Here is a 20,790-nt window from a genome sequence, read left to right as displayed (position 1 = left end):
CACTATCAAGCTCAGATCTCTCTCTACCCAAACAGAGCAGCACAGCAGCCACATCAGTGTCAGGAGCCTGATTTCCTCAACATATTCTAGAAACTTGCTCCCAACCTGGAGCAGGTGAAAACCATGACATTGAACTTGAGGATGTTAATTCTTATCCCACCACTTAACTGGGAAAACCCCCAGTGCGAGTCAGAGATCACGGTCTGATGAAGCCAGGAGAAAAACATCATCTGGAAAGTGCAGAAACGAGATCCTGAGACCACCACCTTGAATGCAACTAAAAATTCTGTCCATAAATATAATGAACAAAATCTGTGACAAAGGGCAGCTGTGTAGTCCAACAGCAAACAAGTGCATACAAACATGTATGACATGTCAACTGATCCAACATCTCCATTTTTTGATTACTTTCAGCTTGGGAAGAACCTCATCCAGGTGATTATTACAGCAGTGGAGTCATTCTTCTTCAACGTGACCTAAAGAGCGTTCATTTCCACCTTGAATCCTATGTGATTTTTTAAATTTAAGACCCATGTCAAACATTTACTAAATAAATAATTCCATTTATTAAAACTGGGTGGAACTGGGTGCTTTTGACTGGTGTTCGCTGAAACCACAAAACATTTGTAAAGCACTAATAAAAGTACACACAGAAAAAATTATGTGACATCACCAGGAGCAAATTTTCTAGAAAATGAAAGAATAGCAAAAAAACACAAAACCAAACCCTGTGCGAGACCTGTGGGGTCTGTTCAGGTGTTACACATGTCAGTGTGTAATTTTTTATTTCTTGCTTATTAATAACCTTGTAAATTGTGTTGGGCAATATTGCTCAAACACATTTCTTATTACTGAGTATATTTAGAGTCCATAATGAGCTGTTTGACCAAGAGTTTTGGATACAAAGAAAAATTTGGTGTGTGGAACATAAATGTGTAATGAGAAAAGGGGAACGAAACAGAGAAAAGTCTTTAACAACGATGTGGACAAAACATAAGAAAACTTATGAAAACTTCAGAAGCAAGATTTGTTTAGAAGAAGCAAATGCAATATGTGGGTGTGTTGTCCTTCATGCAAACAGCACTGAATAAAAATTTACATGTTTGTTTGCACCAGAATAAATGAGGTAGAAAGGTTTGTGATTTGTTATGCTCTGAAGAAAACCACAGTCGCAGTAAAGTGACAATAGCTGTGATTATTTTCCAAAGCCATGAGTGGGAGAAATTATGTTTGCATCTTCATTGGTAAGTCAATTTACAGTATCTTCAGTTACACTTGATTTAATTCATTTTAAAACTTGGAAAAACCCCTCAAAATCATTATCATATACAAAAATGATGATAATACTTTGAGTAGTAGCTTAGTGTTCTTTTACTTAAATCTTGGTCTAGGCAAAGTCTTGAGGCAACATTTTGGACAGAGGTGATATGAAAATATATACAAGTCTTAAAAACAACGGTGAGATACTTGAGAACTTGTTGTCAGATCTGGAATAATAGCTATTCAAGCGAGGATTAATCGGAATTATCAATCAGTGTAGCTTCAGGTGTCTTTCAGACACATTTAGACACAACCTGTTTCTGGTTTTGATGATTCCTTGTTTTTATATCCACTCCGTTAATTTAATTAAGTTTTATTGCTTGTTACATCAACAGTCACTCAGCAGAGATGTTGCTGAGTATGCTGTTCCCTTTAAAATTCCCATTTTTACACAATTTCAAACACTACAGTTAAACATGAATATGATATAAATTATATTTTATATTTTTTAAGTCAAATTCTTTACATTAACAGGGATTTCCTTCATGATGATATCTAGAGTGCTGACAGGTAAACTTTTTCCTCACTTCCCTCAAAACAATCTTTAAAAAATTAGAGAATAATTCATAATATTAACTAATTTTTTTATATTAAGGTTATCTTTTCCATAACCTGGCACTGAACCAAAAGGCTATCCAGTCCTCGGTTGGTGACAGCGTGGGTATTGCTGGCAAAGCAGTTGATGGGAGAAGAGAATCAAGATATCAGTTAGGGTCCTGTACACTCACCAAGTCAGAATCTGATCCCTGGTGGAGGGTAGACCTGGTAAATGTGTATCCAATTGGTGCTGTAATAATAACCAATAGAGCTGAACTGGAAAACGGACTGGATGGTGCTGAAATCTGGATTGGAAAGTCAGCAGCGATCAATGACATTGAAAGCATGAGGTGAAACAGCTTGATGCAGACAGATAAAATACATGAGTAATCATTATTTGAGTAGCATATTGTCCCTTCTTATTTTTTTCTTCTTTTTGGCTTTCTCATACACAGATGTGCAGTCATCTCTCATATTCCCAGTGGACAGACATACTACTTTCCATGTAGCTCCAAGGAGGGACGCTATGTCACCGTGTTTCTACCAGGAAGTGAAAATGTTCTTAGCATCTGCGAGGTTGAAGTTTACTATGGTAATCACATTTCAGCCTGATGCTGATACACAAGTCTGAGGCCTTGATTGTTCAAGTTGTTGTTAATTTTCCAAATGGCCCACCTCCCAACACAAATTAATCTTTCTTGTTGTTTTGTATATTTAAAGGTCTTTGAGCCAGAATGACAGCCAAGTGTGGTCTTCAAACTTACTGCACTCTGCACCTTCTGCAACAAATATAATTAACTATTGACAATGATGATGTCTTCTTGGTTTTCCTTCAAGGATACCCATTACCCAATGTGGCACTCAAAGGAGAAGCTACCCAGTCATCTACACTCTCTGTTGCCACTGCGTCCAAAGCCATCGATGGCAGACGGAACTCGTTCTATAGCAATGGGTTCTGTAGCCACACGGCTGAAGACGAGACCAACCCCTGGTGGAGGGTGGACCTGCAGCGAAGCTTTACAATCACTGCTGTAAAAGTCACCAACAGAGGAGACTGCTGTGCTGAAAGACTGGATGGAGCTGAGATCAGAATAGGAAACTCACTGGAGAACAATGGAAACAATAATCCCAGGTAATTACAAGTGTTTCAATGTAAAGTGAGTTTTTAAGTATAACTGAAACAGTGATAAGCCAAAAGTTTACAAGATTCATTTTGTCCACCACATGGTGAACTAACATATAATAAGTGGATTTCCCAACCTTTTAACTGCAGTGCAACAAATTTAGGATTTTTAAGATCGATATAAACATCACAATACAGTGAGCTGCAATGTCTTTAAATTGTTGTCTTTTCTCTCCAATTGTTGGTGTTTTGTCTTATGTCTTCGCTGTCTTCTTTCCTCACCCCCAAACCGGTCTGGCCCATCCCCGGGTCTGATTCTGCTGAAGTTTGCGCCCCACTAAAAGAAAGTTTCCCCCTCTTACCATTGCAAAGTGCTTGCTCACAGGGGGTTACTTGATTGTTAGGGTGATCGCCCAAATACTATAGGGTGCTTTCCTTACAGTATACAGTGGGGCAAAAAAGTATTTAGTCAGCCACCGATTGTGCAAGTTCCCCCACTTAAAATGATGACAGAGGTCAGTAATTTGCACCAGAGGTACACTTCAACTGTGAGAGACAGAATGTGAAAAAAAAAATCCATGAATTCACATGGTAGGATTTGTAAAGAATTTATTCGTAAATCAGGGTGGAAAATAAGTATTTGGTCAATAACAAAAATACAACTCAATACTTTGTAACATAACCTTTGTTGGCAATAACAGAGGTCAAACGTTTACTATAGGTCTTTACCAGGTTTGCACACACAGTAGCTGGTATTTTGGCCCATTCCTCCATGCAGATCTTCTCAAGAGCAGTGATGTTTTGGGGCTGTCGCCGAGCAACACGGACTTTCAACTCCCGCCACAGATTTTCTATGGGGTTGAGGTCTGGAGACTGGCTAGGCCACTCCAGGACTTTCAAATGCTTCTTACGGAGCCACTCCTTTGTTGCCCGGGCGGTGTGTTTTGGATCATTGTCATGTTGGAAGACCCAGCCTCGTTTCATCTTCAAAGTTCTCACTGATGGAAGGAGGTTTTGGCTCAAAATCTCACGATACTTGGCCCCATTCATTCTGTCCTTAACACGGATCAGTCGTCCTGTCCCCTTGGCAGAAAAACAGCCCCATAGCATGATGTTTCCACCCCCATGCTTCACAGTAGGTATAGTGTTCTTGGGATGCAACTCAGTATTCTTCTTCCTCCAAACACGACGAGTTGAGTTTATACCAAAAAGTTCTACTTTGGTTTCATCTGACCACATGACATTCTCCCAATCCTCTGCTGTATCATCCATGTGCTCTCTGGCAAACTTCAGACGGGCCTGGACATGCACTGGCTTCAGCAGCGGAACACGTCTGGCACTGCGGGATTTGATTCCCTGCCGTTGTAGTGTGTTACTGATGGTGACCTTTGTTACTTTGGTCCCAGCTCTCTGCAGGTCATTCACCAGGTCCCCCCGTGTGGTTCTGGGATCTTTGCTCACCGTTCTCATGATCATTTTGACCCCACGGGATGAGATCTTGCGTGGAGCCCCAGATCGAGGGAGATTATCAGTGGTCTTGTATGTCTTCCATTTTCTGATGATTGCTCCCACAGTTGATTTTTTCACACCAAGCTGCTTGCCTATTGTAGATTCACTCTTCCCAGTCTGGTGCAGGTCTACAATTCTTTTCCTGGTGTCCTTCGAAAGCTCTTTGGTCTTGGCCATGGCGGAGTTTGGAGTCTGACTGGTTGAGGCTGTGGACAGGTGTCTTTTATACAGATGATGAGGTCAAACAGGTGCCATTCATACAGGTAACGAGTGGGGGACAGAAAAGCTTCTTACAGAAGACGTTACAGGTCTGTGAGAGCCAGGGATTTTCCTTGTTTGAGGTGACCAAATACTTATTTTCCACCCTGATTTACGAATAAATTCTTTACAAATCCTACCATGTGAATTCATGGATTTTTTTTTCACATTCTGTCTCTCACAGTTGAAGTGTACCTCTGGTGCAAATTACTGACCTCTGTCATCATTTTAAGTGGGGGAACTTGCACAATCGGTGGCTGACTAAATACTTTTTTGCCCCACTGTATATAAATAAACCTGAATGAAATTAAACGTGTATATTTACAGGTTTCAAAATCTGACATTCTAAAAACTCTGATATTCTATATCTTGATATTTGATATTTTAATTTCCTTTTAAAAACACAACACACATTCCCTAACATGTCTTATGTGTAGTTATTTGCTTGTTTGTGCTCTGTTGTTGTGTTTGCACTGTTCCAAATGTGCTGAAACCTTGCGTTACAATAGACTAGAATAGATGGAATACAGTAGCCCTTCATTGTCATTGTACATGTACAGCAGAATAAAATATAAATAGTAGACAGCAGAAATAAATAGCAACAGGAGAAATATATACAGTCAAGAGGGATATATACAAAACCAGATAAACAAAAATAGGAGACACATTAGAGAACAGTTGCAAATTGTTTGGATTAATTAATCACTAATTATGCAATGTGTAACATTCACAATAAGGTTAAAGGGTATTTCTTCACACTTGTCCTTTACTCTTTAAATTGTCATGTATTGGTTCTTATAAATGCCATAGAGATGTAAATAGCTTACATCGGTCATTAATATCAGTTCGTTGATAAGTCATCTACTTGAAACTAGCAAAGGAACCAATAAAAGCTTCTGTGATTTTTTGGGAAAACCTATGAAAACTTTCAAAAGGCTTGAAAATGCACTTTTTTCCTATGTTCTCAGTTACATTCTCTTCTTGAGAAAGTAATTATGTCAACTTAATATTGCCCCCATCCATTGGTGTCAGGTGTGCTTCCATCTCACATATCAAAGCGGGTAAAACCTACACATACCGGTGTGATGGAGGCAGCATGGAGGGTCGTTTTGTGAACGTGTTTCTTCCTGGACAGAAGAAGACTCTCACCCTGTGTGAGGTGGAGGTGTATGCTGCCCCAGCAGGTAGAGCTTTAAGTGACTGGATCTGAACTATTGAAACACATCTGCTTGATACTGATTCATACTTGTTTGTTCCTTTCAACAATTTAGTGGAGCCGCTTCAAAATGTGGCCTTAAACAAAAAAACAGTGCAGTCATCAACAGAGCATGCAGGGATACCCTTTAAAGGTGTCGATGGGTGCAGAACTGAATTCTGGGGTTATTCATGTTGTACCCACACTTGGACACAGCAGAATCCCTGGTGGAGAGTAGACTTATTGGCTGTCTATAAAGTCACTGCTGTCACCATCATCAACAGACAAGACTGTTGTTCTGAAAGACTTCTTGGGGCACAGATCCTGATTGGAGACTCACTGGAGCAGAATGGCAACACAAATTCCAGGTGAGACACGAGACTGATAGTAGAAAGGATTCAAAGGATCCAAACACACATGTAGAGGATGATGTTAACCAGAACTTGGAGATATTAAATAAACAACTACAGGATATAAACTGAAAACACTCCCAATGTGCGACTTCTGTTATTTCCACCTGAAATATACATGTCATGCATATGACTGTAAAATAGCATAACTATTCAATATACAAAACCAAAGAAAGTGGCTGTAAATGTAACTGCTGGATCAGCAACACCCAAAGTCCTAGTGAAAAAGGTCTAGAGCAGGGGTCTGCAACCTTTTACACCCAAAGAGCCACTTGGACCCGGTTTCCACGCAAAAGAAAACACTGGGAGCCGCAAGTACCTTTTGACATCTGAAATGAAGATAACACTGCATATATTGTTTTTTACCTTTATGCTTTGTGTGAACAACTAAGTAAGTAAAGTTTATTTATTAAGTGCTTTTCACAGACAGGCAGTCACAAAGCGCTGTACACAGATATTAAAATAAACAATACAATCAATAGACATTATACACAATGTAAAAGATCAAATGTACATAATGTAAAGAATATAAAATACGTAGATCAACAAAAGGCTTGTTTGAACAGAAAAGTTTTTAACTGCTTTTTAAAAGAATCCACAGAGCAAATAAGGTGTTGCTTATGAACTCCATGAAGTTACAGAGAAAATTACATTTTATTTATGTAATTAAAACATTTTGAACTCTTAAAGAAATATAACAAAAGGAAAGACACCCAGCTGAACAAAAATGATCCATGTAGCAAACAAAAACTGTTGTGAGCCGCCATCCTTATATCGCCTTTGTGCTTTTGGAGCCTTAACCTGACTTTTAAAAAGTCATTGGAAAAAAAGCACTATGCTGCTAAAAAACAAATAGATATTTGCAAAATTCTGCCTAAATATGTATTTTACCTGGTTAATGTGTGTGGGGGGCGTGGTCTGCAGCGCCGCTGCAGGGGAGTCGGACGCACCTGAGCGGCACCCGCAATCATGCCTTGCCACCTTAAAGTCTGTGCTCTCTCTGCTGTTGTGTTGTCGGGCTGTGAGCTGAAAAGCTACAGCCGGCTGTATGCGTACAGCAACCGTGTGTGAAAAGTGGTCGATAAAGAGATGCTGAAAAGCATATTCATGCAAACATCGTCGGGTCTGCCGTGATATGTTTACAATAAGACTTATGGTCCCGAACCTCTGCGCACAGCGTCTGCAAATCGGGGCTTTCATCTTTACGCAGGACTGTAAGCTGCCATCTGTGAGGCGTGAGCTGTGTTTGTTTTTAAGATAGTTCACGGTGGAGAATAGCTGCCGACATAATGTGGATCTGAAGATCCATAACTGGCCTACCTGGGTTTGAAAGTCTCGACAAATGCACGGCGTTTCGGCGGGAACACTGGCTTCCGCGAGTGTGATGCTTATTTTGAACAATGAAAAAATAATAAGATATAATTTTATTTTTATATTTCAAAATCACAATAATCTTCCAATTTAGAACTACAAGGTAAAAAAAGAACTAAACTCAAATAAAATACACTTCAGCTAAATACTTCTAATTTATTTTCCCAAACCACCCAGAGCCGCAGTATAAGGACAAAAGAGCTGCATGCGGCTCCGGAGCCGCAGGTTGCCGACCCCTGGTCTAGAGGGAAAAATGATGATGATGATTTCACTTTGATGTTTGTGTAACACCATCAGGTGTGGCATTCTGGAATCATTAGCGGGTACACCAACATATACATTCCAGTGTAATGAAATGGAAGGTCGCTACATCAGTGTGATCATACCAGGATCTCCGAAAGTTCTAACGCTGTGTGAAGTGGAGGTGTTTGCTTCTCTGCCTGGTAAGGCCATAAGATTTCTTTCTAGCAGATCTGTTGTGGTCATGTGTGGATGTATGACTGTTGGAAAATTACTTCCAAACTTAGAAACAGCTTTAACCCTTTAGTGTTTAATGTTTTTTCATTTTCCACTACACAGTGGAAAAATTGAACTTGTTTTTGGTTTTCAGTCTTCCCTTTTTAATTGGGTGCATGATAATGATACAGTTTAACCTGTTAAAAAAATTAAAGAAGAGCCAAACATAGAACAAATCTATTTCTCTCCAGCACCAGAAGCCGTCATTCCTTCACCGACACCTCCACCTCCTTCCAGCCCTCCTTCCAGCCCTCCTCCCACTGTTAGCATGCAGCTTGGTGGCAGGAACGTGACGGTGGTGGGAGAGAGGCTCTGCTGGTCTGATGCTCTGATGTACTGTAGACGTTATTACTGGGACCTGCTCAGCCTTCACAGCCAACAGGAGCAAAGCGAGTTGGAGCAGCTGCTGGGCCTCGTTCCTTTCTCCCTCACAGACCACGTCTGGATGGGACTGCGCAGGTACTGATGAAATGAGAAAATTAGTGTTTTTAACAACCAAACTAATTAGCAAGAAATAATATAAATTAGCTCATTCTGTTTTCCAGTTACATAGTGCACCTTTGCTGACAACTGTCTTAATGTCAAGTAATAAGTAATCCACAGCTTATGTAGGATTCTCAGCTCAGAGCAAAATGACCACAAAAGAGCCACCACTAAAAAAACAAACAGTGATTAACAGAAATTATTGAACATCACCAAAAGAAAAAAACAGAATTACTCAAAATGAACAGACAATCAACAAAATAAGAAGCAACCAGGAGAACATGAAATTAAGAAGATGAAGAAATGGTAGAAATGGTAGAAAGAAATGGCATAACATTAGGAACACTGACAGGTGTTCTTCATCATGGCACCTGTTAGTGAGTAGGATACCTTTTAAATATATATATTTTTATATTTTGTCTTGTGTACTAGCATCTCAGTGTTAAATACCACAACAAACCTTCAATGAAGTAATCCAACAGCCACCAAAACTTTAATATTAAACAAGAACCAGAACCGAGATACTACCACAAGAACAAGATCTCAACATAAAACGACAGTGATATCAAAACAGGAATTGAAAACACAAACAACTGCAAGCTCACTCACAGAAACACAGAATGCATCGATCCAATCTGCTCTATTACTCAGATCTAAGCTTGCTGTAAAATATTTCAAGGATTCAAGGAGCTTTATTGTCATTCGCATCCCATGTTAACATGATTTGGAATGAAATTATGTACACACAGTCCTGGAGTGAAAAGAAACAAAATAATGAAGAAACAGATTTTTTTGTAAGTAAAATATATATATATATATATATATATATATATATATATATATATATATATATATATATATATATAGATATTAGGGGTGCAACGATACTCGTATCGATATTGATTATATATTATTCAATATCGATACGAGTATCGTTGCACCCCTAATATATATATATATATAGTAATAAAAAAAATACAATAAATAATACTTTGTGCTCTACTGTGCACCGCCATCTTTTCTACTATATATTCAAGAATCATAAATATATGATTAGGAGGTGTGAGATTGATTTGAAAAAGAGCTTGTGTGTATTGTTTTGTTATGTTTTTTGTTGAGAAGTCCTATATAATTGCAATCTATTTATAATAAACTCTCTGTTTGTTGCTCTGTTTCTTTCAGCAAAGCCTTCAATATAAACCTGTTTTTAAAGCTCTAAATTTAAATAGTGTTCGGTGCTCCAATTAAATGTTTGTGTGTGTATTTTACATTTTCTGTGAAATGTGCTTCACCTATTTTGTGTAACACTAGCAATATGCTAATGTAATTTCAAATGACGGATTTGTTTCAGAGTCAGAGTCATGATTCATGTTTAAGCTCATGCAGAATAGCTAGAGGCTTGATGCTCTAACCTGTTCTCTTTTCCTACGCCGTGACAATTTGAATTTTGCAAATTCAGACATTTTTTATAGATGAAGACGTCTCAGGCTGTGCGTCCTTGTATTTGTTTGGATTGAAAAAAACATTTTAACTCATTTCTGATTCATCAGATCCCTCAGAGCAGACGAGTGGTTCTGGATGTCTGGATATTCCATGCATTTCTTAAATTGGCCACAAGATTTTGTTCCTGACAGCTACTCCAGCACCTGTGGAGGTGTGGCCAGCACGGAGCACTTCCTCTGGCAGGACCAGCCCTGTGGAGAGAACCTCAACTTCATCTGCCAATCAGGTTTTACTTACATCACGTTAAAGCTTGTGTGCAATTATCGTACATTGCCTTAATTTAACTGTAACTCATGTTCTTTCAGGTGCTGACGATGCTGTGCAGAGAGTTTATTTCTACAGCACCAAGGATCCTATAAGTCCTTAGTAAAGGAGAACAATGTACTGTCTGATGGAATGGATACAAATACATATATCTGAAACCTTTTTGCACTCCTTTAGTTCTGTAAATTATACTACAGAAAAACTATAAGACGTTTCTGCACACAATACCATGTTTGCCTTTTTTTGACTTTATGATGCACTGCATGTAGCTACTATAGCACTGATTTCTATTTAAAAGGCTGCTGGCTATTTCATACCTCATGCTCATAGCAAATGTACCTATGGAAAATGTGTGGGCTTATTACCCTGTAATGTACTCCTCTGCATTTGCAGGGGTTGTGAATTCAGCCACATAACTCTACACTTTTGTGAAAGCCGTAGTGATGAAATGCAGATGACACCTGAGAAATGTAAAACTACAAATGTCATCAAAGTAATAAAAATTCATTAAAGCAACAGATACAGTTGTATGTTATGAAATTGTCTGATAGAAACGTTTCCAAAATATGCAGATAGTCTCTGTTCAACCATCCTTACTGTTTTGTTTAATCCTAATTATACTTGCTAAAGTTCATTCTGTTCATCTGGACGTAGTGTTTCCAGTAGGAAACATTTCATCACTCATCCAAGTGACTTCTTCAGTCTCAGTTCTTCTGTGTTGTGTGGATGGCACATTACAGGAGAGCTAACTCGACAGGCCAGGACTCCACACCTACAGGCCAGTGGACACGCTTTCAATGATGAGGATGTATCCCGGACAGGGAGGAGGCTGGTTTGAGAAGGGATGCAAGGAGGCCATTTACTTAAAAAGGGAAAGACCATCTCTGAATCGAGGAGGGGGCCTAAGGGTGCATCTTTCACCATCATACAATGCTGTGATTGCAGCCATTCAAGTTCAAGTTCAAGTTCAAATTTTATTCGCCACATGCAGAGGTAGGTTGCCCTGCAGTGGAATGAACCCGCCCCCCGACCTTACATACACAACACAGACATCACATGGGGATACAAGTCAGAGAACGGTTGATACAGAAAAACCACTGAAATGGACATTACAATGGGAAAAAGTACAAGAGGAAAAAAAGAGACCTCTACTCATGCTGGGCTATAGGAGGACAGCATGAGAACAGGAAACAAAAAAACTCCTCTGCACAGAAAAGCACATAAATGTCCAAAGTACAACATTATAGAGCACGTGACCAGCAAAAGGGTTGGGTAGGGGATAAGGAGTAATCCCAGGCAACACAGCAGACATCCTGCCACTGCACCGACTCGCCAGCGCGGGCCCAGACCCGCCTCGTGTTCCCAGGAGGTAACAAGCATCGAAGGCGTTGGAAAGGGAAGGGGAGATGAGTGCTTATCAGTGTAAGTGTGTGTGTGTGCGTGTCCATAGTTCAGCTGAGACAGTGTCCTTCGCCCTATCAGGCTAAGTAAACAGTCCTCCAGCCAATCCAGGTGGCCTTGCATGGGATGGGGAGAATAGTCATCACACAGTCGTTATCAGGGAGTGTTTGTCCGGCTTCAGCCTTGGGCCTACAGCTGGCGCCGTGGTGGTGTCTGCATTTTGATCCCGAATTTGTTGATTTTCTTTCCATACGAGCAGCTCACGAGAATTTTCAAGCTGATCTTTAACACTCTGATGCTGGTCTCTCGATCTCCCGTTGGAGAGCCGCGAGCCTCCCCATGATGGTATCAAACTTCTGTTCCGTGGTGTTGTCATTCTTTTGATTCTGAGACCTCACAACTGCAGTGATCCGTTCTGTGATGTGATCCAACTTTCGCTCAAGGTTGTCATTTTGAGCAGGGCCCTCTCTGATGTATCCCACCATACGCTCAATGGTGTTGTTTTGAGCCTTCACAGCAGCTGTAAGCGTCTCCAAGGTGTTAACCATGCTGCGTTCGTTGTGAGAGGTCGCGACTCGTCCAGTCGCTTCGATTCCAGCGGGCAGCCTTGGGGGGGGTTTGAACAGCCGGTTCCGCTCTCTCAATTCTCCGATAAGTCAGGGCCATGCCAGCTCCGATCAGCAAGAACCCTGTTATCATGGTTCCGAATAGGTAGATATCTTCAGCGTCCTCGATCGACAGTCCCGCCAGGCACATGACTCTCCAGTTCTGCCACCCGTCCATCGTGTATCCGGCAGGGAAAGTCCCTCCAGGGCACTCGGGCTCTCCCGAGCCCAGACTTCTCGTTGAGAAGAGGGTGTCAATAGCATTCAGAGACCAGTTGATCAAATCCATAATTCTCTTTTAGGTTTTAGAGAACGACAGTGAGAGACTGTTCCAGGGAAAAGTAATGCACATGAGACAGACAAGGACACAGAGGCTAAGCAGGGAAGATAAGGGTAAGGAGGAGAGGAGAAAAGTGCGACCGCCTTCACTGAGAGCCAAACGAGAAGGCCAACTCTCTCTGAATGGTACTCATGACCGTTGAGCAATGGTCAATGATCAGCCATCAGTGCTTGCTGATGATTAGTCAGGAGAATTTTGATGATCAAGGAACTGACCTCCCAGCCCATTGTTCCTTCAGTGGGCTGGTTTCAGTCATTATGAAAATTTACTGTTTATAAGGTTGGGGAAACCTGCAGTCAGCTGAGACTGAAGAAGTCACTTGGATGTTTCTCCCACTGAAAACACTACGTCCAGATGAACAGAATTAACCTTTTGGGATTTAATAACCCGGGTGATTGCACATGCATCAAGACATATACTTGTTAACACAACAAAATATTTGTGTGACTTCTTTTAGGGGGGGAATTGTCCGATTCACAAGCTAAAAACAATCTGGGGATAAAGTTTATTTAAAAAGGGATAGAAAAAACAAACAAAAAACATGTTTTCAAATTGTTTGTGTATTAGTGTGAACGCACATTTGTAAGTTCTCAACATTACAAATACAATGATGTATATACATCAAAATCTTAGTTTTCAGTTGTGGATATAGCACAAAACATGCCATTAACCCTTTAAGACCTACCATAGAACCAAGTCCGCCAGAGCTTATATTATATTTTTACATGCTGTAGTGCCATTTTTGGGAGCATTTCAAGTTGCTATACATCAATACAACCATTATAGCCCAAAATCTAATAATATGTATGCATTAAGTGCATAGTAATTACATAACTTGCAAAAAACGTGCGTGGTTGCAGTGCTACCGGGATTTAAAAATAGTTACGCAAAACGGAGCGTGCCCACTCCCGCCGGCTTTAAAGGGTTAATATATTACACTGAACAAAAATATAAACGCATTATATGCCATTTTTTATGAGCTGAACTTAAAGATCTGAAACATTTTCTATAGACACAAAGGACCCATTACTATCAAATATTGTTCACAGATTTCAGTCAGTGAGAACTTCTCCTTTGCCGAGATAATCTGTCCCACCTCACAGGTGTGGCATGTCAAGCATGACAGCATGAATATTGCACAGATGTGCCTTAGGCTACGTTCACACTGCAGGTCTTAATGCTCAATTTCGATTTTTTGATCAAATCTGATTTTTTTGTCTGCTTGTTCACACTATATATAAAATGTGACAGCAAACGCGCTCTAGTGTGAACCCTCAAAGCGGCCCGCATGCGCAAAAGAAGACGTCACACACAACGCGCTCTGTTTAGACCCAGAGCAAACAGAATTGTTTGACTGATGGCCCTTAATATAAAGACTTGTTTCAGACTTTATGTTTCCCAATTTTGCTTTAAGTTATAAAGTTATTTTGTTATTTACATATGGCCTAATAATTATCCTTATTGCTGTTTTAGAGAGGAGCGGTGCTTCAAAGGATAGTTGCAGATTTCTGTCAGAATCTGCAGATTATACAGTACAAATAAAATGTTCACGTTTCTCCAACGTTGTCTTCCCAACAGTTTCACTGACATCTACACTGGATGGCCAGGAAGTGTTCACAATGTCTTCTCGGGTGCTTCTCCAGAGCTGATAATTGGCGTCTGTCTTGTGTCAGTGACATAAAAGACGGATTTCATGTGACATGACCGTTCAAACAGCAGTCGCTTTCTAAAACATCAGATATGTATCGGATTCAGTACCACATACAAAAGTGACCCAGATCAGATTTGAAAATATCGGATTTGTGTAGTTCAAACTGTCATACCATGATTGGATATGTGTCGCATAGGGTCAAAAATGATGATGTGCTTTCACCTGCATTGTGAACGTAGGCCACTCTGAAACATGCAGTTTGATCACACAGCACAATGCTACAGATGTCCCAAAACCAGTCAGTATCTGGTGTGGCCACCATTTGCCTCACACAGTGCAACACATCTAATGGAGATGTGTTGTACTGTGTGAGGCAAATGGTGTGCAATGGGCATAGAGTTGATCAGGTTGTTGCTTGTGGGCTGTGGAATATTGGTCCACTCCTCTTCAATACTTGTGCAAAGTTGCTGAATATTGGCAGGAACTGGAACACACTGACATATACGCCGAGCCGAGCGTCCCAAACATGCTCAATGGGTGACATGTCTGGTGAGTATGCTGGCAATGCAACAACTGGGATGTTTTCAGCTTCCAAGGAATTGTGTACAGATCCTTGCAATATGGGGCCGTGCATTATTATGCTGTAACATGAGGTTATGGTCATGGATAAATGACACAGCAATGGTCCTCAAGATCTCAATACGGTATCTCTGTGCATTCAAAATGCCAACAACAAAATGCACTCGTGTTCATTGTCCATAACCCCACCGCCACCATGGCCCACTCAATCCACAATGTTGACGTCAGCAAACTGCTCACCTACACGACGCCACACAAGCTGTCTGCCATCTACCCTGAACAGTAAAAACATCTATCAACAGAGCACCTCTCCAACATGCCAGACACCATCAAATGTGAGTATTTGCCCACTCAAGTTGGTTACAGTGACGAACTGTAGTCAGGTCCAGACCCCGATGAGGATGACAAGCATGCAGATGAGCTTCCCTGAGACGGTTTCTGACAGTTTTTGCAGAAATCTTTTGGTTGTGCAAACCGATTGTTGCTGCAGCTGTCTGGGTGGCTGGTCTCCACCTGGTCGACCTTCCTGTAGGTGAACATGCTGATGTGGAGGTCCTGGGCTGGTGTGGTTACAGTGGTCTGCGATTGTGAGGCCGGTTGGATGTACTGCCAAATTCTCTGAAACGCCTTTGAAGACGGCTTGTGGCAGAGAAATGAACATTCATTTCATGGGCAATAGTTCTGGTAGACATTCGTGCAGTCAACATGCCAATAATAATAATAATAACGGATTGCATTTATATAGAGCTTTTCTAGGCACCCAAAGCGCTTTACAATTCCACTATTCATTCACTCTCACATTCACACACAATTGCACTCTCCCTCAAAAGCTGCGACATCTGTAGCATTGTGCTGTGTGATCAAACTGCATATTTTAGAGTGGCCTTTTATTGTGGGCTGTCTAAGGCACACCTGTGCAATATTCATGCTGTCTAATCAGCACCTTGATGTGCCACACCTGTGAGGTGGGATGGATTATCTCAGCAAACGAGAAGTTCTCACTAACACAGATTTAAACAGATTTGTGAACAGTATTCGATAGTAATGGGTCCTTTGTCGCTTGTGATACTACTTAATGTTCACATCACTAATGTCTATGTCATTTCTGAGAAAACAATAAAACTCTTTCACAGATTTCAGATTCACAGATTTTTTTCCTTAGAACCTAACTAATATTTTTTTTGCAGAAACCACAGATATACAGTGCAATTTTTTATAACTCTTTTAGTGGCAATATATAACTTTGTGTTATGTGTTTTTAATGCTAAATTGTTATTAACAACAATGTTTCTAAATACATTTTAAATTGTAATTATATATAAATTATACTTTATTTAAAAAATATGAATGTGAAGTCAACTAAATTTCCATATAAAATACAATATACATTATTTTTGTACAGTGCATCGCTACCTTATCATGCTGCAGCGATGTGCGTGTCCCAGGGATCCCAGCAGCTATGTTGTCAGGGGGTTGTTGCTGCCTGGTAGGGTTTACCATGGCAAATTTGTCCTGGGTGAGGGGCTACACAAAGAGCAATTCAGAAGACCCTTATGTGTACACAACAGGCAAGGGTGGAGACCCTGGCAGACCGATCTCCAGCTACCAAAGCTGGCGACTGGGACATAGAACATCACCTCTCTGGTGAGGTAGGAGCCTGGCTAGTGTGTGAGGTTGAGAGGTAATGGCTAGATATAGTCCAGCTCACCTCAACACATGCCTTGAGTTCTGGAACCAGTCTACTGCAGAGGGCCTGGACTCTGCCTCAGTCTGGAATTGCCCTTGGTGAGAGGCGATAGGCTGGAATGGGTATCTTGGTATCCCTCCAGCTTGCTACCTGTACACTGGAGTTTTTCCCAGTGAACAAGAGGCTTTATTCTCTGTGCCTTCAGGTCAGAGAACAGGTCCTGACATCTGCATGTTTGTATCAAACGGTAGTTCAGAGTAGTAGAGAGTCCTTGGGTGGGGTGTTTGCCCCCTCAAGAATATTTGAGAGGGCAAAGTGTGGGAGTTTGCCCAACCAATCTACATGTGTTTTGTGAACTTGGAGAAGTACTTTAACCCTTGGAGTGTTCATGCGAACAGGCACTTTTGTGCTAGTGCAAGCAGCTATTAAATCTGACACTCTGAGATTTGGACTAATAATTTCTATCTATTTATTTATGTATTTATTTGCCATTAAGGTCAACTTCTTTAAGGTCAAGGTCAAAGTCAAGGTCAAATGTATTTATATAGCACGTTTCCAGACAGACAATGCTGTCAATGCTTAACAATATAAAAATGCCATTAAAAAGAGACAATGTAAAACAATAATAACAATATAAAACAATGATAGGACAATAAAAGAATTAAAACAATAACTAAGACTATTAAAATAAGACCAAAATGCTTGGGTCATAGTGTGTTAAAAGCCAGGGCATAGAAATGTGTCTTTAGTAGTGATTTAAATTGATCAAGTGTTTGTGCAGAACTAATATAAATTAAGACTATTCCAAAGTCTGGGACCTGCCACAGAGAAGGATCTATTGCCACGAGATTTGAGACTAGTCTGTGGAATGGATAGCATTAATTTTGAGCTAGAGCTCATGGTTTTTCCAGGAGCATAAACAGAAAGGAGCTCAGACAGGTAAGAAGGGGCTCGGGCATTAAGCGACTTAAAAACAAAAAGTAAAGGTTTAAATTGGATCCTGTAGGAGACAGGAAGCCAGTGTAGAGAAGCTTAAACTGGGGTTATGTGCTCTCTCCGTTTGGCACCAAGTAGCTGGCAAGCAGCTGCATTTTGGACCATCTGAAGACGATGAATGGAGGCCTGGTCGAGACCAAAATACAATGAATTGCAGTAGTCCAACCTGCAAGTAAGGAAGAGGTGAATAACATGTTCAAAGATGTTAGCCGGGAGGTATGGCTTTACCTTGGCTAGCTGTCTTAACTGAAAGAAGCAGGCCTGGACTACTGCACTCAGCTGCTTATTCAATTTAAAAGAACCATCAAGGTAGACGAAAATGACAACTTCAGTTTCATTTTCAGTTAGCTTTAGAAAGTTTAACGACATCCATTGTTTGATGTCATCAAGGCAGCGTAATAAGAGCTGGGGATGGTCTGACCCTGCTTTTAAAGGCAGATAAATCTGCAAATCATCAGCGAAACAGTGGAATGAAATGTTGTACTGCGAGAAGATGGAACCCAATGGCAACAAATACAGTGCAAAAAGGGCAGGACGCAAGGTAGGTACACCGTATTTAAGAGGGGCTATTTTGGAGCTATGGGGGCCCATATTAAGACCCTCCTCACAAGTAAGACCGAAACCACTATAGGGCAGATCCCTTTAGGGCACCATGAAATTCTAGCCGTGATAACAGGATGTCATGGTCGACTGTGTCAAAAGCTGCTGACAGGTCCAACAATAAAAGGGCAGCAGGGCTGCTAGAGTTAAAAGAATATCATTAAAATCCTTAAAAGTGCTGTCTCAGTGCTATATAATGATTAAAAAACAGATTGACATTTTTCAGAAATCATGTTAAAATCAAGGTGAGCCTGCAACTGTAAGTAGACCACTTTCTCCAAAACTTTAGACAGAAAAGGAAGTTTTGAGATTGGCCTTTAATTTGACAGAACAGCTGGGTCCAGGTTATGTTTTTTAAGAAGAGGCTGAACTATAGCTTGTTTAAAGGATGATAGACACAGCCTGTAGCAAGGGACGTTTTAATTAATCTCAGGATAAAAGGCCCAACAGTATTAAAAGTGTTTTTAAGCAAACTTGGGGGGAGACAATCAGCGGGGCAGTGTGATGATCTTAGGTTACAAACTACTGGAGTCAAGTCATTCAGGGAGACAGGATCAAACTGCTCTAAGACAGCTGAGCACATAGGAGAAAGACTAGGATCTGAGGCAGCAGTCGACAAAACAAGGGCCCTAATGGATAGAACCTTGTTGTTAAAAAATGCTAAAAAATCATCACAAATACTTGGTATACCGGTATAATCACGTGGACTAAGAAAACGATTAAGGACATTAAAAAGTACCTGAGGCCTGTGACTGTTTACTGACACTAAGTTTGAGACAAACTGTGTCTTTGCAGTTTTTACAGCTTCTTGGTAAGCAGAAAGACGAGACCTTAAAATCTGTAGAGAAACGTGCAATCTGTCCTTTTTCCATCTCCTTTCGGCGCACACAGTCCTAAACGGAGCAATCGAGTACAAAATATCAGTGCAGGTAGAATGAAGAATGTCCGAAACATCCTTGACACTTTTACAGTTGGAGTTCATTGTTCCAGAGTCCATAAAGGCAGCAGAAAAAGCGGGCGCTGTTAGAGCATTAAGCGCGAGCTTCTTTTGCGCTGGGGCGCACGGCTTATCTACCGAGCAGGGCAGCGTTAGAGTGAACAACACAGGAAAATGATCGGAGATGCGCAACTCAGATATTTCCGTGATGCACACATCCAGCCCGTGGGAAAGCACCAAGTCTAGTGTGTGAGCTTTTTCATGCGTGGGACCTGTAACCCACTGGGTCAAGTTAAAAGAGTCAATAATATTTAAAAAGTCCTTGACCAGAAGTTTAGAGTCACAGCAGACATGGATGTTAAAATCACCAAGGATTAAAAAATTGTCAAATTTAAGAACAATTCCAGCCATAAAATCTGAAAACTCTTTAATAAAATCCTTATTAAACTTGGGAGGGCGGTATATGAGGGCACACAACAAAGGCGCAGCAGAGCTCAGGTGTAACTCAAACAGCTGGAGTTCAAAACTAGAAAATGAATCGTGCTGTAGTTTTTGATGACAATGAAATCATGCGTTGAACACGGTGGCTAAGCCTCCCCCCCTACCAGAGGACCCAGGGAGGCTGAAGAATGAGCAATCAGGAGGAACCAGTTCCGAAAAAGCTACAGACTCACCAGGTTGAAGCCATGTTTCTGTCAGAAACAAAGTTGAAGCCATGTTTCTGTCAGAAACAAAGTCCAGCTGTTGTGACTTTAGGAAGTAATTTAATACAAAATGTCTTGTTTGCTAAAGATTGTACATTAGGTAGAGCCATTTGAAGGGTGTAGATCCTAACATCTGATGCTCCAGCTCAGTTAAGCGTGCAAAGATTTCTGTGGTCCACACCGCATCCACGGGTCCGAGGCCGCTTAGGGAAATAAAATGCTCAGTGTGGGGGTGTTGTGGGAGCTCTAGGGACAACAGGCAGGATCCATCTAAAGATGAACTCTGCTTTTCCAGTAGTTCCACGGGAATCACGGAGAAGAGCTCTGACTTTGATGAGTGTACCAGCTCGCTTTCATCGTTTCCTCGGGTGGTTCTTCCAGGAGGTGTTGTAGGAGTGTCGGCACAGATAGGCTGGAATACGGGGCTCAAAAAGTGGTGGAGGAGGCCCATAATCATCTCCTGTCTCCGTTTGTTTAAGAGCCAGATCATATGATGCTTTGATTTCTAAAAGTGGAGCGATCATGGCTCAAGAGTTGGCAGTTTATCTTGTAATCGGAAGGTTGCCGGTTCGAGCCCCGGCTCCGACAGTCTCGGTCGTTGTGTCCTTGGGCAAGACACTTCACCCGTTGCCTACTGGTGGTGGCCAGAGGGCCCGGTGGCACCAGTGCCCGGCAGCCTCGCCTCTGTCAGTGCACCCCAGGGCAGCTGTGGCTACAATGTAGCTGCCATCACCAGTGTGTGAATGTGTGTGTGTGAATGGGTGGATGACTGAATGTAGTGTAAAGCGCTTTGGGGTCCAT

The 20,790-nt window shown here is 41.1% G+C and overlaps 1 protein-coding gene across 1 annotated transcript; it reads left to right on the top strand.

Moving 5' to 3' along the window:
• The first annotated feature begins 1,923 nt into the window (after nt 1-1,923).
• LOC148104139 (uncharacterized) lies at nt 1,924-10,592 on the top strand. The gene is made up of 9 exons (XM_087835876.1): nt 1,924-2,207; nt 2,313-2,449; nt 2,695-2,989; nt 5,780-5,931; nt 6,019-6,310; nt 8,021-8,166; nt 8,431-8,698; nt 10,273-10,451; nt 10,531-10,592. The coding sequence occupies exons 1-9, from the start codon at nt 2,203-2,205 to the stop codon at nt 10,590-10,592; spliced, it is 1,536 nt and encodes a 511-aa protein (XP_087692002.1). The 5' UTR covers nt 1,924-2,202.
• Nucleotides 10,593-20,790: the final 10,198 nt, after the last annotated feature.

Source organism: Neolamprologus brichardi, chromosome 3, assembly GCF_056152115.1.
Source record: "Neolamprologus brichardi isolate AB-2024 chromosome 3, ASM5615211v1, whole genome shotgun sequence".
NCBI classification, from domain to species: Eukaryota; Metazoa; Chordata; class Actinopteri; order Cichliformes; family Cichlidae; genus Neolamprologus; species Neolamprologus brichardi.
Note: the sequence above shows the minus strand (reverse complement) of the source record. Positions and strands in the feature narration are given on the sequence as shown.